Here is an 18,268-nt window from a genome sequence, read left to right as displayed (position 1 = left end):
AATTTCGGGGACTTGAAGTAATTCAGCTACTCTTAAGCAAAAATACATTAAAAAAGGTGCAGCATAAACCCACAAAAGTAAATGCAACCCAAAAAGGAAATTAATTAATAAACCAAATGACGAAATAAATAAATAAATCAAAATTCAGCTATTTTTGATTAAAGGTTATTTTAAGTGTTCATTACCTCGTAGCCTCTTAAAAAATCTAAAAGGACAAATACTGAGGTTTTTGATTACTTCTTCAAAAAGTCCATTTATTAAGTGCAATCACACAGTCTAATCATTCATGTTTCCATTTCACAGGTACAGTGTAGGTGCAGGTAATGTCCATATATTGCTCCATTGCTATAAGAAATGGAATAAACCTTGATAAGGTAGAAAATGAAAGCATTCATCATCTAACAACACTCTGGCTATATCAATAAAGTGCTGTGCAAAACAAAAACAAAAAACATTACACATCAGCACTTTCATTAAAAGCAATTTTAAAAAGATGAGTTTTCAGAAAATATCCCAAAACTATATTTCAGTTTCTTCAACTTCTTAAAACTTTTTAACCATCTGTTTAATTAACTTTGTGGTGACACTATTTTGGGTAAAGAGCACTGGGTTTCATTTTTGATTGGATCTTTGATGCCAGTCCCCTCCTATTTCTCATATTTTCAAGGCATAAAGAAAATGCCCAAAAAATGGTCCTCTAAACCAGCTTTATTCAAACCATGTGTTGTATTGTACATGTAGCAATTTGCAGTTTGAATACAGTGCAGGAAGTATTGCTCTGAGGGTAGAAATTATTTATATAATGCATGTACATAAATTAGCTTTGCATAGATCATTTATGCATATAGATTTATGGAAATGTGCTTATCCAAAGGCTATGCAACTTAACTAGACCACATACTGCAGTCAAGCCAACTGCATTTTTTCTCATCTTTCAGTGGATGCATGTTTTACATTATATATAGTTACATTTAATGGCAGTCGTGAGACACAAGCAATGGTACTCTTTGGGCCAAGCTTTGGTTCACATCAGTGAACAGTAGACCCAGCAAAGCTGTACTTTTGCCACGTTTAATCAGTGGTGTATTCATAAAAACTCTAGGAAATAAAGCAGAAACTGATTTTATGACATTTTAAAAACTTTGCGTTTAATATCACAAACACATAAACCTGGGTGAATGTGGAAATAAGCCATGTGTGCAGGTGCTTGCTGTGAGGGTTAGGGTCAAATCACCAGGCCGATCGAGCACAGGAGAAAAACCATTGTGCATGAGGTGTAAGGATGACATCACCGGAACCTTTCTAAACTGCAGACGGAAAAAAACTGTGCCCTTTCAGAGCCATTAAACTATTTAAATATGTGGCCCCATCGTGCACCCCCCCCTTTAAGCACTTAAGTCACCAGCCTCCACCCCCAGCCACATCACCCAACCTCACCTTTCCCTAGCACTGCTTTTGCCTTGTTTGCTTTTGTTGCCAACGTGTGCCCCCATAATTGCCCAAATCAATGCTCAGCAGTCTCTCTCGCTGTGATTAGGTGGAAAATGAGGTTATGTGGCAGTTGCCATGGTTTCGAGGCAGCAAATTTCTAAAAAAGATCTCCCGCGAATCCGGAGACTGGCATGGTATAATGAACTTATATTAAAGCTACTTTTGTTTCAGTGTAGATTTTAATTACCCGGCGACTGTCTCTGACAGAAGGAACGAGGAAGGAAATGAGAATGAAAACGGTGAGAGAACAAGAAAGCGGGTGAAAGAATGGGTGAAAAACAGGGTTTATGTGCCAAAGCACTAATTCGATCCATTAAGGGATGTGTGTTTGCGGGAGAGAGTGAGCGAGAGAGAGTGTGTGATGTGCTACCTGCCTGGTGAATATAAAGTCCCATTCTCACCCATCAATGAGCACGGTGCAAAGGGCGAGAGTCGTGTCTTGTTAAACTCCAGGCTTCAGCTGAGAAAATTCTAATTAGCCTAATTAGGTGTGTGCAACAGTCAAAGATGGAATGACTACTCCTGTGTGGCTTCCTTGCAGAGAAAAGTGAGAAAATATGTTTCCTCTTCAGAAATTGTGTGAAAATACGCGCAGATGCGTCGGTGTAATCGACAAATCCACATCCTACCTCCGGCTGTGATCACCTGCAGCCTTGTTTCTTCCTTATACACCTGCTCTATGGAGTTTTTGTGAGTGCGTGTGCGTGTTTTATGATGGAATAACTCCTGGCTTCTTGCCAATGGAGATGCTTCAAAAGTTAATGATTAACAAAAAACCTTGCTTGACTGCTTGCATAACACCTTACAATGAGTCAGTCACTGGCAACAGCCTCCCCGGAGTGCACTTCTTCAGATGTGTTTTACACTCGGATCACACGTGTCTGGTGTCAGCCACAAGTGCAACGTACGCTCAGCCACATTTTGGGAAGTCAGCTCAGGCTAGGACTTCCTGGTTCGGTTCCATTGAAGGAAAACAAAGCTTGAGCTACAATGACCATTCAAATCATTTCACTTGGAATGTGATTGTGTCCAACTGTACTCCACAAATGTGCGAGTTCATCTCTGGGGAGTATTTATAGAGCAGAAAACTATGAGGAAAAGTTTTCTAAGAAATCCAGCAGTCCTGCTTACAAGAAGTCTGACAGGATAAGCTTGAATGTTGATTAGCATAGTGCAGCTAATACAAGAAACTGAAAACAAATGGAAGGTTTTTTTATTTAGATGCTTTTTAACTGGAGCTTTCCACATTATCTCAGGAACTAGGAAGTACAGATGAGCCCTGTTTCCTGAAGCTTACTGAACGTAAAGTTTTCTCAGTGATTACTGCAAATAAACACAAAGAAAACTGTTTTTTTTTTTTTAAACAAAGTTTTAATAGTAAACGATAAAATTTGATGTGTGGTTAAAAAAATACAGATAAACATCTTTAAAAGTTAATATTAAAAAATTCCTGAACTTTTTGGACTTTCTTTGTTACTGACTTTTTTCCCAGTGTTTGTAGTATGCATAAAGTGTTATTCGTTTCATAAATGACAGACTGTGTGAGATTATTTAATTATAATATGCTTTCCCACACACACATGGGTAAAACTTTTTTTTTTTAAATAAATGTACAATTTTTGGAGGGATTTGCAGGTGTGGGATGAGATCGACAACAATGCAAAATGTCATTATCTATCTCTGTTTTTAACAGTTATTATTATTTTTTCATCAGCAGTTAATATCAAATACATTTCTCCTGCAATATGTTCATTACTACTTGTATTATTATTGTAAACTAACCCTATGTCTCTGAGTATGATATGAGCGTGGAACTACTCATGCAGTGTTTGGATTGCTGGGAGGCGTGTCTCGGGACCATTTAGGCTTCTGTCTCTTTTTAATGTGCGTTTCTATCCTTTTCTTTTGTTGTGTAATATTAATATAGAGCGAGAGATAAAGACTTGGACGTTTCTTCATGTTTATACCCTGTGTTTAACATGGTGGGTGACACATGGCCCCAGACGCTCAGCTCAAATGATAATTCGCCTGAAATCATGTTGTCTGGGTCACTTGTCCAATATGAAAGAGGTTAAAGAGATCACATCCGGCTCGCTTTGGGAAAATTCCCCTGACGGTGATGAGACGTGCGAGGCTATGACAGAAAGAACAAATACTTTTTTCTTCAATTTCCCCTCATTTGTACTTCAACGCCATGAATACCCGAGCTGGAAGTATGGTATGTTATATATTAACTACGCCGCTTCAGGACTGAAGAATATCAAAGCCTCCAACTTCCTTTCGGATTTAAAATTCTGCAAACGTCTCATCACCTTCAGTACACACCGTACACTACACACTGTACCGGGCGGGAAGTCGGCCGTCAGCAGTGCTCCACAAAGATCCTCCCAAATTGTAAGCATATAAGCGCCAAAGTACAATATACATCTCTGTGTGTCCACAGATCACGGTGAATGGTGATAGCTTTTTTTTTTTTGCTTTGAATAACTGTGATTACTCTAGACAACAATCCTGTAACACTTGTAATTCACAGGCGTGCACCTTTAGCTATTGGGCTGGAGCCTTTCAGCAGCGGCACACAAAAGAAATGCAATTTTGCATCATGAATATTATACCTGCGGTCTGAAATGAAATCCTCATCCTGAATGAAAGTCATATTTTGTGATTGCGAACACTATCTCTCATGCCCTACTTGTGCAGCTACGGCACACACACATACGCACACAATCAGAGAGCCAGAGCAGGTTTTTATGCGTAATCCTCGCCAATGATTCAGGGCCTGTAATTGTAAGCAGCGCAGCAGGAAGTGAAGCAAGTCTCAGCTATTGACCGGCTCCAGTCTCACACTGAGCTAAAACACAGGGGTGGTGGCACTGCCGCTGAGAACATGTCAATTTTGCTCTTTAGAAAAGGGGCACTGCTTGAAGACTGAAAGCAAATCAACACGTGTATCGACCCGAACAACCCAACCCTGTAAATTGCACTCAGAGAAACGAACAAAACAACAAAAACCATCACTTGGCTTTTATTGATGACCAGCACTCTGGCTAAGCAAGCCTTACTTCCAGATGAGGAAAAGATTGAAAAGACTAACAAAAAGAAAAAGAAAAAGGTTTGATAGAACATTCAGAGATGCTCGATATGAGCTTGTAACAGACTTTCAGCTCTTTTAAATTACTGCCTGCTTTTGGCATCTTGCTCAAAAACGCTACAGGTGAGGGCGTGCTCAGAAGCTACTACTCTATTTATAGAGGAAGTGACATCACAGAGCAGAGAAGTGACAGCGCTGATGCTGTGCAAACACTCCAGCGTGACATTGCTGTCAAACTCGTCTTCGTCTCAGGTCACGCTGCAGCTCCTATCGTCCTCACATGGGAATAGATCAAATTTTTTTGCAGGTTCTCACCGTCGGCTTGTTTTATTACGACACTGCATTTCTGACAATGGCATCTTGTCATCCGGTTTTTTCACATGTTAGAGTGCGAGAAGGTATTTGAGGCCTCTGTAGCGTGTACACCATTTTCTTCTTCTTTATAAATATAGAGGAAGTGTGCAGAAAACAGGAACCAGTTGAACAAAGAGGGAAGCTTTTCTACGCCATCTGTTTATAATAAGTGGGTTATGGTGGGGGTTTTTAATTTTCATTGCAGTGTCACGGTCATCCACTGTTTTTGGAACATTTTAGGGAAGAAGAACTATATTATGGTCATGTTCAAGTTCAGTTCAAGTTCAGTTGACTGGCACATGGAGCCACAAGAGTGTCTATGTCGTCTTCGATTAGGGGAAGCGCAATAAAGCGCACTAATTAAACAATATAAGATTGTGCCTTCTTAGTAGATTTCATAGCACAGTCTCTCATTGCCAGCTACAAATTCTCCATTGCACGCAGCAGTGGCCTGATATTAACTGACAGTCTGACTATAGGAAAGTCATTGTGTCACCGTGAAGTTATGTGTCTTCCTTGAACAAACTGAGAGCCGTGTGAGTTGAAACAGGCCACAAAGTCAAGCTTAGCCACAATCCTGGGATAACATCTAAATGCCAGCCCATATCAGCTTTGGATCAGGTTATGCACTGCTAAACATCCAGCTCACACATATTATGTATCGCACATCACCTAGGTTGCTTTAAGTCTACCTAGACTTGTAGTCAAGACTGCCTAAACCAAGACCAAGACAATACCAAGACCAGAGGGTATCGAGACCAAGACAAGACCAAGACAAAGACGAGACGAGACCGAGACAAAAAAGTCTTTAAACTGCAGCCAGATGCTGCTTCGTTTACGGGTCTCAGGCATATTTATGTGTTTTCGCGATGCACTCGCACAGCCCTCCTCACCGCTGTCTACTGTCTCACTCACTTACTGAGAGGACAGACGCACGCTCCACTTGACTGTCGTGTCTCTCACCCTCTCTGTTTTTCACATAATGACATTACCCTATTCCCTCGCATGTGATTGGCCACAATATGGAGGGATTGGAGCATAGCTGAGCCACTGTGTGAGAGCTGAGCAGCGAAAGGAAATTAAGTGAGGAGCCGGCTCTCGCTCAATGGGAGTCGACTCTTCTGATTCACTACAAAGCACTCTCTAAGCACGGCTCATAGAGCTGATGCTTTTGCGCATGACACATTATCGAATGTTACGTTGTGTGTCATGGATACTGTTGACTCCAAATCTCCTGACCACTATGTCGATCTGAGACAGCAAGACCGAGACAGCGAGACCAAGACCAAAGTCCGTCGAGACCAAGACAAGACCAAGACCACGTAGACATCCAACTCTAAGTCTACCTACAGTTGCGGTTCACCTGCAAGCCACTTTGCAACCCACTCACATTGCTCCATGTGCTTGTTTTTATGCCGTTTCTAATTTGATCAATGTTATATGTGTTGTCATATCTGTCGACCTTGCTGATGTCGTCCCAATAGAGGTCCAGCTTTCAGAAAATAGATCGAGAATATGAACAAAACAAAAAAAGTAGAAAGAATTTGTGTTTGGCTGATTATTTCTTTGTTGTAACAATGTGACAATGCTTCTTGGCAATAAACCTTATACCGTTGGAATGCCTTAAATGGTGACATATTTCTAAGGAAAATGCATTTGTGGGTTGAGCAGCAGAGTTATGTATGTCGTTTGCGCCTATTAAAGACTTCAAAATCTTCCCTGCCAATGTCAGACGGTTTAATCTGCTACTGATTCCCGTCTGGTGTTGTTTATTAGATTGGATGTTTAGAATTAACAACCCTCTTTTTATGATAGTGGGCCAGACTGAAATGAGGATTTAAAGACAGCTAAAGCACTTACACCATACAGTTTAATCTCTCTCCGCTCTCAGTTTTTATCATTGCTGTATGGAAACACCCCTGGCCTGGATGAGGATGACTGCAGTTAGCAGTGGAACATGTGTTTTCAAGTTTCTCTGACTGGTGAGTCAGCAGCTGGGGGAACATAACCAGCATCATATACTCTCAGTACCTGTGAAAACAGAGTGTTAAACCAGGCGTGAAATTATGCTCAGCCTCGAAAATCAGAGCCCAGGGATTACGGACATGTGCAGCTATTGTGGGATTTGCTAATTGGAGATTCTCTCTTTCTTCCTGTTTTTTTTTTCAGTCTGCCTTCTATCCTTTGGACTCTCATTCTCTGGACTCCCCCTCCAAATTCACCTCGTTTACCATGGACTGAGATGAAACAAGAAGCAAAAAGAGGCTGTCACCCCTCCATTGTTCCGTTCCGTACATTTCGGATGAATTACACTGGCAGTGGAAATAATTGCTTGTCCCAATTATGAATTCATCTGCTGCCGTGGCTTTCAGACTTGATGTGGAGAAAATTCCCCAGAGCAGAACCAAACAATGCGGGGGGAATAAGGCACATGAGTGTGTCAGTGGCCATTAATATCCATAAAGGCAATTTCACAGCACACCTAATGACATAAAATGACAGACAATAACGGTTAGGGAAAAAGTGTGTGAGTAGAGGTGAGGTGGTGTATGGGGGCTAGAGTAGGGAAGGAGCTAATATAGTTCTCAGCAAACACACGTAGAGAGTTTATGTCATAATTTCTACCTGCCAGAAAATCTGACAGGTAGGAAATAAATGTTAACGGGGTGGGCATAATATTAGGAACACTTCCTAATACAATGAAGGCCAGTACAACACCACCGCTTACAATAATCTTAATAATGATTATATTAATAATAAGGAAAAATGATCATTTGGAAATGTAAGTGTAAATGAAAGTAAGTGCAGTAAAACAATACTGAAAAAAACAAAGGTACAGATCTGCTGTGATCATTGACGACTGGATCTTTCCACCCGAGTTCTATCAGATTTTCTACTTTCTTCGAGATATATTTGTTGTTTAGTTGCTGCTTTTAAGATGTCTGGGTAAAAGAATGTCTCTGTTACTTCACAGAGTCTGTGCTGCCACATTTTTTTTGTTCTTGCATTTCTTTTTCTGCTTCCTTTTACAGCCCAGCTGAGGTTTTAATCAGGTAATAATATATAAAAATTTGATGTAAATTTACATTTACATGAATGTTACAGTTGACTCCACCCTGATGCTTTTGTTTTTGACTCTTTATTCATAATCTTTATGCAACAGCCCATGAAATGTGAATCACACACATTTACATACAGGTACTTCTTTTTGTGCCTGTATTAGCGTTATATGAAACATAATAACCTGTTTAACTATTGTCATGCGCATTAATGAAGCCTGTAGAAATAACCCATAAAGTGTGGGTGGTGTATGTCAGTGGGAATGTAATTCCCTGGAGTGCCAGAGTCACCGTGATTTCTTCCGGGTTCCTGTCTCGGTTTGTTTTGTTTGGGTGTATCGGCGGACAGCGCAACATGACAGAAAGTCACTCTCGGCGACTGTGATAACCGCTTTTTCTTCCACTTTTCCCACAAAATAAGATGTCTTCTGGAGTTTTACACGTCGCTGTATTTCGGTAACCTCTGATTAGTGACTTTAAGGTGATTTCATCCAGACCTGAGACACCTGTTGCGCCAGTTTCGACAGACAGGTGCCACTTTGTCCGTCACCAACACCGGGAGAAGCTCCGGGTCGAGAGATTACCGAAACTTGGATTACTTCCTTAACTATTTTAAACTTTTTTTTTTTCTGAACTTGTTGCTATAATGAAAGTTACGGTAACTTTCGGGGACACCTCTGTGGTGGTTCCCTGCAAAGCTGGGTGGACAGTCCGGGATTTAATCGAACAAGCTACGCGGAGGTACCGCAGGATTTTGGAGCAGGTAAGCGCCGTCTTTGCGCTACTTCACGCTATTCTCCATGAATACAGAACCAACATGACACAACGTTTCATTCCAGTCATTCTTCGCATTTTGTGAGGGGTAGCGCTCATAACTTGGGCTGGGGTGTGGATCACGTGACGCGGCTAATTTACAGGTTATGACGTCTTCACTATCGGAGCTAACGTTAGCAGCTAGCTTAAATAAGACGGAGAAAAAAGCTATTTATTGCTTATAGACAATTAATTTTGCAGCTAAAATTGAGCCGAATTCACTTTATGGCACTTATTTATGCCATGCAAGTCAAAGTGTTGTTGAAAGTTGAAAAGTTTTAAATCTATTCGAGTTTTTTTTTTTAATTAAGAGAGTTTCTGTCCTATTAATGAGTTTTAGTGAAAGAATCACGCACTGTGTGATTAGTACATAATTTTTATTTTTTTATTTTTTTTTTAAGTTTTTAAGTGCACCTCTCAGCCACCACATTACATCTGGGTATCAGGTGAAGAGAGTAACAACAATGCAGTGTTTTGCTGAGACACTGTGGATGCTGGCATTTTTGTGGATGTTACTTTGACACATAGCACCCACATAAACATTGCTGCACACCATCAGAGAGAAAAGAACAACCTGCTCCCCTGTAATTCATAAATAAATATAATCACAAGAGTGCATCCTCCATTAAAGCAGTTTCAAGGAAAGTATAATATAATGGGCTTTGTCCCATTTTTTTCCAGTCTTCACCACTCTGGTCTTCAGTTTCATGAGGTTTGTGTTTTGTATTCTCATTGGCTAACAACACTGATTACGTGCCTCCTTAGCGGAGGAATATATAAAAATAAAATTTCCCTCATCACTATCCAACAGGGGTTCTCAAGCTGCTGCCAGCCCTCAGTTCTCTGTCTCAGTTGTTTCAATTTAAAGTATGTCCTCCACCCAGGAGTTTGTGGAAAGGTGGGATTGTCTTCTTCCATTTCAGCATGATCAGCTGTAGTAAAAAGGCCTGGCCTAGTTAAGCGTCCTGCAGGGCCACTCAGATTATTGCTGTCATAGGGTTCAGGGAGTCCACTGTGCTAGGCATCTTCTGAAACTCAATCCAGCGATCTGCCAGTTCAGGTGGGTCAAAAATAGTCCAACCAATTTAATGCTGCTCTGTTAAAGTTTATGCATTTTTATATAATACATATAATGCTCTACTGGCCCCATCACTAGGTAGCTAATGGGTAAGAATGCGAGGAGTATTGTTTTTTTGTGACTGGAGTTTTTCTTTCCAGTGTTCATGTACACACAGCAGCGTTCTGCTCCCTGCTACAATCACTTGAGCATTAATCATTCTGCCGAACTGACCTTTTTATTAATCAGCAGCGTGCGAGTGTGCTGTCCTTGCGTGATAGCGCACCTTATGTGTGTTTCGTCTCAGCGAGGATGGGTGTGAGTGGTGCTGGCTGCAGCCGTGGCTGTCTACCTGTACAATAGCGCCCTGTTTAAGCTCTGGTATCTCAGTGGGCAGGTGGAAGTTTACTGCTTTATGTCCTCAATGTGGCCGCAGTTGGGGAGGTGCGTGGTGGACAGGAGGCTTTGTCCTGTGAGTGATTGGGGATTAGGATTGGTGACGGGCCCTGCTCTTATCGGTTCCCCCCTCCTTCAGCCTTCTGCCCAGGCACCCTCCCTCCCTCTCCCCTCCTCAAGGCGAAGCAAGAGGCTGCCATGTGGGGATTCGAGGAGCCGTGGTGGCAGGGATAGAAGGACAGATTAGGTGTCTTGGATGGCTCGATGGATTGCTTCCTCTTAGTGAAGAGGCGCACACAAACATCTCCACAGCCACACAAACAGGCGGGGGAGCTCATCTCACTCAGTGTCCCCTGAGCTGTCTGCTTCACTGACAGCCACAGCCGTGCCCACTCTGCCCAGCAGTCACGGCTGGTTCTCCCAGCAGCACGCCGCGGGTGCACAAGCTGCACCGGGTTAAAATGTGAGCCTGCTATTAAAAACACGCCTGGGCCTTGATTGCTTTTCACAAAGCATGTTAATTAGGAGCTGCTACGAGACGCTGACTTAGCGGTCTGTGGCCTTCCTCTTAATAGAGGCAGCTCATTGCGAGGATAGTCCAGCTCTGGAGCTGCCAGAGAGGGCTGAGCAGATCTGACCAGATGAGGCGGTTGCTCCTGCCAGGAGAATCCACTTAGCACCCACATTAACCGCACATTTCTCCACTTAACCGCACATTTCTCCACTTGTCCCTGCTGTCAACGGTGTGGCCGCTGACAGCAGGGACAGTGTCAAAAACCTGAGTTTAATCACTGTGCGTGTGTGTGTGTGTGTGTTTGTTTATGACCATGTGCAGGGTAAACTGTGGAGTCTGCACAGGCCCTCTGTGCATTGCCATAATGGCATGTAGACCTCACCAATTAGCAGTTTCCAGCTGCTTTTATCTCTTACCGTGGCGAAAACGGCTACGTCTCCTGACAAAATGTGTCTTTATAGAGAAGATTTCTGCTCATTATGCAGTGTGATCTCTAAAATTGGAGCGTGCAAAGTACCAGTATACTGATGAAACATGAAAAGTAAAGCACACAGTAGTTTTCTGACTTTAATCTCAGCTATGGTGTGACTAAAACACATGATTTGTGGGGGGTTGTTATGTAAAGATTGCAAAAATTTGATTAGATGGCGTGCATCTGCACACAACAATTTTTCCATTAGGACATCTCAAGTAGCATATTTTTGCATGATTGGCAGTACAAATTCAAAAAGTGGCTCGCTGGGCCGGTCACTGTCTGGGCAGTCCTCGTTATCATACAGCTCCTTCCCCAGATAAGATCTTATTCCACTGTGGGATTTTCCTCCAATTTTCCCTTTTTGAGTTCCGGCTGGCGACGGTATATTTTCCTCCTTGATCCATTGCGAGCTGGAGAGGTCGATTCAGTGCAGACTAAGGGCTACGGTCAAGGTGGTGAAGTTGGAGACTCACGTGAGAAGCAACTGGTTGTAATCACGAGTTATTTGTCACAAAGTATTTGGCAGATAAAATAATTTGCAGAAAGGAAACGTATAAATGGCGTGATTTAGTAGTTCAGATTGTATGTGTGTCTCCTATCGCAGCGTGTGCCACAACTATGTGTCCACATACCCCAATTCACAGGCCTGACATCCTCTAATAGAATCTGAATCTGTGGGAAATCCTGCGATCATTTATTAAAGTCATTTCTGTAAACTGTGATGATGTAAAACCCCCATAGTTGCAGGGCTGAGTAGTGTATGTGCTTTAGCCTGGGGGACCTGTGTGAAGACTCCACGTCTTGCAAATTCTCAGGGGAAAGAGCCAGGTACTGTAGCTGTCTATCTCTGTCTCAAGCCCTGTCTGTGCAGCTTCAGTTCTGATTACAGCCCGTATACCTCGTATGTGCTGACAGCTCTCTAAGCAAGCTGAAAGCGCTCTGTCCTCCTTGTGTAAGTAAGCAGGAGGGAGAGGACTTGTCCAGTGTGGGTTGGTGTGTGCGTCAAGGCTCTGCCCTGTGTAAAATGCATTTCTTTTAAAAAGTTGCGAGCATCTCAGGTCATTTGTGACATTGGATTTAAGTACACACAGACTGTCAGCTGCATTCATCAGACTGCTGCAATTGCGTTTTAGGGGAAATCATTCGGCGCAGCTGATCCCTGAAGGAAAACCATCCCGCCCTAGAGATGACGCTGTATTTCTGCCTTTAGGGCACTGAAGCAGGACAGGTGCAGGCTGATGCACGAGACTTTAAACTCGGATAGCCCAGCCATTAAAAAGGCATTAAAAAGCAGATGTGATCCCATGACACTTGCCACTTACCGAAAGATGAACGTGTTAAAAAAACAAAACAAGGATCAAAATGCCACCAAAAAACGAGCATTTATAAGCAATATCTAAACAAGCAAACCCAAAATTCGTTAAGTGGTGGTAATTTGGATACATTTGAATGCAAGTGCCTCAGTTTTAGAAAACATGCAGGATTGAAATGGCAGAACCATTTTTTGGTAAATGGCTCGACAAAAACAAACAAGGTTTAATCTCACCGTTGTTCAGAGGTATTAAAAATAACGAAATAAAATGTGAAATCATTTAAAAAGCATCAGCTCTTCTATAATAACTGAATTTAATGCATAATCCTTAAAAAGCCACAGACGCAGTGTTTTGTCGGTTTTGCTCCTGGATCTTCAAAACTAATGCTGGTCCAGGTTCACCTTCCCAAGTGAGCAATCACATTGTTGTGATGTCATAGTTTTGCAAGGTGGAAAGGCATCACACCTAACCCTAACCCCCTGACTTTAACTCCCTCCAGCTTTTCTCTCTACCCTCATGCCTTGGCGGACGCTCCTCATCGACGTGTTCATTAAAACATTTTTTTTTGGTCATGGCTAAATCCACGCCTTGCTCCTGCAGCTTTGTAATTGCACATTCTTCTGAGGATCAAAGTGTGAAATAGCCTCCCCTTCGCTCCCTCTCCACCGCCGCCACCTCCTCGCCGAGTTTAGCTTCACTAATCGGCCCAGCGCTTCAGCGCTCTCGAGTGGTGTCGTATTTGCTCACCAGAGTGAAGGTGGAGAAGGCGGGGGGAGGAGGTATCTCTTTAAATGATGGGGGGACTTAATGGTGTAATTTGCGGGGAATTTACTCTTCTAACTGTCACGGTAATTCCCCTCTGCCGTTGACTGACTGACTCCCGATTCCTTTTGTTATTTATTTCTTGGGAAGAGTGAGTGGAATTACCAGGGATTGACAATGAGGGACTTCAGAAGAACTTCTCTTTATTGCCCTCTTTCCTCCCTAAAGATTAGTTTCTCTGTGAAGTGTCATCCGTTCATCCCTTTTCATCACTGGGTAGAGAGGAAAAAGCTTCTCGGGGCCTCCCGCGTGTGCCAGGTGTGCTTAAGCTCCACTCACTGCGATGCTCATTAACACTTGGACGTTCCCGCGCACTAATCCAGTGATTTGAATGAGTTCTTTTCCCTTAAAAACCACACTCGCGCCTCTGATTTCACTAAGGCGTGTGCCGATGTTATGTCGTCGCAAAAGCACCAATGACCGCCCTTCCCATCCTTTGCTGTTGCTGGCCTGTGCGCACACACACACACAAACACACACACACAGCAGTAGAAGAATGCCGTCAGTTTTTCAGGTTCGACCGGTTTTTCTGGCGTGGCATCCTCGGTCCATACTGACGTCTTTTTTTTGTAGTAATCATTTTTTTTAAAAAAATGATCAGATTCGTGCTTTGTATGGCGCGGTATACTTTGAGGAGTCGTCAGTTAACAGCTTGTAACCCAAGCTCACTGCGTGTTTTAACGTGTCGTGTGTATTTGCCTCTTATCTGAAAGCAATCTGTGTGGGAAACCTGCGCTCACAGCTACGGACGTCTCTCATGTCTGCTTGTTCTTTGTTGTGCGACTTTCCTGTCTGCTTGTAGTCACATTCCATTCATGTGCAGGTGTTCCTGAAAGCACGTTCTTCTTATTCCCTGTGAACTTCTTTTCAGATGACTCCATGTTCACGTGTTCACGTGTTCGCCGTGTCTCTGTAGTACAGTGGCACAAACGCCTGCATTCAGCTTTGTGTGCAGCCTCTGCTCCACAGCAGACCCTTACATATTGTGTAACACGTGGCACGACCATCTTTGAGAACATGTAGCTAAATAGGGAAAGTTCAGGCACTATTTAGGATCCAGTTCAATGTGTGCCAAACCACCAACTCGGGACAGACCTAAGTAAAGGTTGTGCAGCTTTTTATTTCAATCTTAGCATGTAGACGTCACCAATCTCACCAACAAACCTCTGCCGGAGGTTTTTTCCTGTTAAATTGTTTTTTTTTCTTTCGCAATGTCACCAAGTGCTTCCTCAACAATCAATCCTTTGATTTTTGCAGTTTCCTTGTTATTATTGTAGGGTCTCTACCTTATAATATAAAGACTTTTAAGGCGACTGTTGTTGTGATTTCGTGCCATATAAGTAAAATTGAGTTGAACTTTTAAAAACGACATAATGATAAAGATTTTGATTTTGAAAAACTGTGCTTGTCGTAGTTATTTTCTGCGCATGCTTTATCTCTCAGAAGTGACACTTACTTTAATGACACTTCTGAGTAGAGAGAGGTTCTGGCGTTATTGCTGTGATTGATATCCCAGGCTCTCCCTGCCATTTGTTTAAGAGAATAGTCTTGGCCCACTGTGAAAGGAAGACGCTCTGTTTTGGTTTTTTTTTCTTTTTCTTTTTCCCCTGCGCTCCGTAATTCACATTCGAGTGCAGCCGAGCAAGAAGGAGCTCATTCACAACAGGGCACGGTGATACAGCGGAAGCCGCTCACTGGGTCTCAGCCAAACTCATTCCAGCCTCCGAGGCTTCTCGCTTATAGTCGATACTTTTGCTGGTAATGCAGTCTTGTGTTGTTTAGGACAGATTGCTTATTGGTATGGGCGCTTCCTAATAAGCCATTTCCTACTCCGTGCATTGTTAGGAACGATAAGGCTCGTCAAAGACTTCTTTTCTTAGTCTGCAAATTTCTTCTAATATAAATTGTGCAAAACAAACTCCAAATATGAGCTAAATTTAACCCATCAACAAGGATGGAATTGTATAGTTTTTTAAATGTGTCCAATTTACCATCTTCCTACAGGAAGAAACAAAACAAAAACTCGGTCCAAAGCAGAGCAAGACCACAGCAGGCTGTGTGCGTGTTTGCAGGGTCGCAAAAAGGGGAAGGTGTCATTGTTCGTGTACTTCTCCATTGATTATGTTGTGTAAACAGCAGATTGCAGATTGTGGCTTTGTCAAAAGTCCCTGTTGTGTTTCTTGATGAGCTGCGTGTAGTTTCCTGTCTGAGGGTGTGTTCAATCTAACTTGCTCATCGGGATTGTAAAACTGGCCCGGAATGTGCCCACCGCTCCCCACGGAGCAGCAAAACTGGAAAAATGTCTCGCCCTCATCGGGCTCTCACATACTTCTGCACAAACTGTACCGATAACACGGTGACACGTATGTACAATCATATACTTACCCAACAAACAGGAAAACCTACTGTGGAGTCCAGATTTTTGGCTACTATGTTGCATTAGTTGCTATAAACTTAGCACTTATAGTAAGTTGGCCAAAACGGAGCTACAACTAACATTTTTAAAGCTAGAACTTTCAGCTGAATAAAGCATGAACGCATGTTTTATGAAGACAGACTGAAGCTAGTAGAGCCACGAGGGCTACATAAAGTTTACAGGCTTGTTACAGTTTTGTAGCATAATGCAAACATTCTTACTTACAGGTATCTTGTTCTGACTTAGCTGTGGAACTTTTTCACATGCTGCCTAAAAATACATATGCACCTGACTGATGCTATGTAGGTCAGTCTGATGCTGCCAAAGCAGCCCTGAACTGTTGAGACATCGCCTCGGCACTGTGGACAGGTTCACTGTTAGCAGAGCGCCATGTTCTTTGCAAAGAAACAGCAACAGATCATGCTAGAAAAATCCAAAGCAGAGGGATGAACACCATGTGAGCTTTATTTCCTAATGGAAGTAAAGAATTGTATGAATTTTGGTGCGATCTACATGTTTTGAGTGGAAAAGTAGACTAATCTATTGAAAGCTAATATACCAACTCTCTAAGTGTTAATAGACTTCAGCATCACACCACTATTATTAAGATATTTATGAGTTTTGACCTCCTGAGCCGCAGCTGCGGTTCCGGGGGTAGAGCCAGTTGTCCTGAAGGTCAGTAGTTCGATCTTCAGCTCTTCAAGTCAGCATGTCGAAGTGTCCTCGGGGAAGATACTGAACCGAGTTTCCCCCCTGTACATCCATGGAAGTATGTGTGCGTGTTAATGTTTGGTTAAAAGTGCTCAGTCACAGATATAGACAGGAATGGTGATGCTGTTTCCCAGTTTGGTCACTGAAAAGTTGTTTTGAACTTGAGGTCTCTTATCTCGAACGTGACTTGCTCTGTACTGGGTTATTCGCTGGTATTCGGCGAACTCAAGAGGCCAGAACAAAACGATGGGCTCTTTGTTGTGTTACTCAGGCCATTCAGAAACAGTTGCTGTCAGGGACGGCGTTACCGTTTAAGTATGTACTGGTTTGAAACATAGTTCAGGTGGGTGGTACACATCAAAACAACTTTCACTCGAACGTCAGGGCCCATCGTTGTTAGTCACTGCTGCTGATATTCACCTGTCATTGTTTTAAATGTTGTGGTTGATTGGGGTGTTTCTCCATCACTTTGGCGGGGAATGTTTGTTATGACTCTTCTGTAATACCGTAAATGCCAGTTTCTCATGCTTCTCATAGGCTACATAAATGGCAAATATGCTGTGGTAGCCTTTCAGGGTTTCCTGGCATCAACCAGTGTAATTTGTTTGGATTTAAGACTTTGATCAGTTTTGTTGCTAATAATTAAAGTATGAGCAACGGAAAGTAAGAACTGGATTGTGAGCTAATTGGTTCTTTGTCGATGTCTGATTGGATCGGTGTTGTGTGCTTTTGGCTTAACTATGAAAGACGAAGGTGATGGATTGCAGTATGGGCTCTGTCCTAAATCTATCCATCCATCCATCATTCCTCTTCTGCTTATCCAGTTCAGGATTGGGTTGCCATTGGGTGTTAGATGTAGATCAGTGAGGGGAGTTTGATGCTGATATCTTGATTGTCTAGTCCTAATGTTTTCCCAACTTGTGTCTTTTGTTTCTAGCGTGGAGAGACTGCCATGCAGACCCACCACTTGGAGTATATGGAGGGAGGCATCCTGGACATGGATGACCTGCTGAGCGATCTAGTGGAAGACAGAGACAAGGTGAGAAAGAAGCGGCCAGACTCGAACTCAAACCCCGACACTCCAGCAAAAAGATTTCTTAGTTATGTTTTTGCATTGTGTTTATCTGTCTGCTGTTTTGTGCTATCCTTTTCATCCGCTCTTCGTGACATGTGATTGACAGCAGTTTCTCACAGTTGGACAGCAAAGCATGACAAAATGAGCCTTGGCACTAATATTAAGCTGTTTCTTGATTGTTCTTACCTGCCAGGAGAGACAGTATATTACAGCAGAGAATCTGTCATTCTGAGCGCCTTGCGGAGGATTTGTTTGGACTCCCTGCTAAAGTCTCCAGCCCGGCAGGATGACAGAATGCTCAATAAACAAAGTATTTGCGAATCCACTGGTTATGAGAGTCTAAACCAGCTAAAGAAGACGTGACAAAATGAGTTTTCTGCTCTGGAGTGGATTGCGTCGTAGTTTACTTCTGCGTGGTGTGAAACTTAATTTCTCCTCTTCCCTGTGGTTCTTTAGCACGCTGAACATTATAGGTGTCATCTTCATTTGTACTGAAAGGGCACCATTTCAGATTTAAAGAAATCAGCCTCATGCAGAGGGAAGTTCGCCCGAACAGAGTGCTGGTTGGCAGTTGTTCTGCATTCACACACACGCACAAAAAAAAGACACACGGTGGCCCAATTTCCAGCAAAGAGAAAATTTTATTCCCCCTGCTAATTTCCCATAATGCATTCCTAAATT

The 18,268-nt window shown here is 42.6% G+C and overlaps 1 protein-coding gene across 1 annotated transcript in view; it reads left to right on the top strand.

The window, feature by feature from the left end:
* Positions 1–8,282: 8,282 nt before the first annotated feature.
* Positions 8,283–18,268, top strand: part of pard3ba (par-3 family cell polarity regulator beta a) — a 196,633-nt gene continuing 186,647 nt past the window's right edge. Inside the window, exons 1-2 of the mRNA XM_084922436.1 lie at positions 8,283–8,758; positions 17,450–17,551. Of these exons, the coding sequence (XP_084778562.1) occupies positions 8,642–8,758; positions 17,450–17,551 (219 nt within the window). The 5' untranslated portion in view covers positions 8,283–8,641. The remainder of the gene's footprint in view (positions 8,759–17,449; positions 17,552–18,268) is intronic.

Source organism: Perissodus microlepis, chromosome 23, assembly GCF_051167445.1.
Source record: "Perissodus microlepis isolate ML-2025 ecotype Zambia chromosome 23, ASM5116744v1, whole genome shotgun sequence".
In the NCBI taxonomy this organism is placed as follows: Eukaryota; Metazoa; Chordata; class Actinopteri; order Cichliformes; family Cichlidae; genus Perissodus; species Perissodus microlepis.
This window is presented reverse-complemented; position numbering and strand designations above follow the sequence as displayed.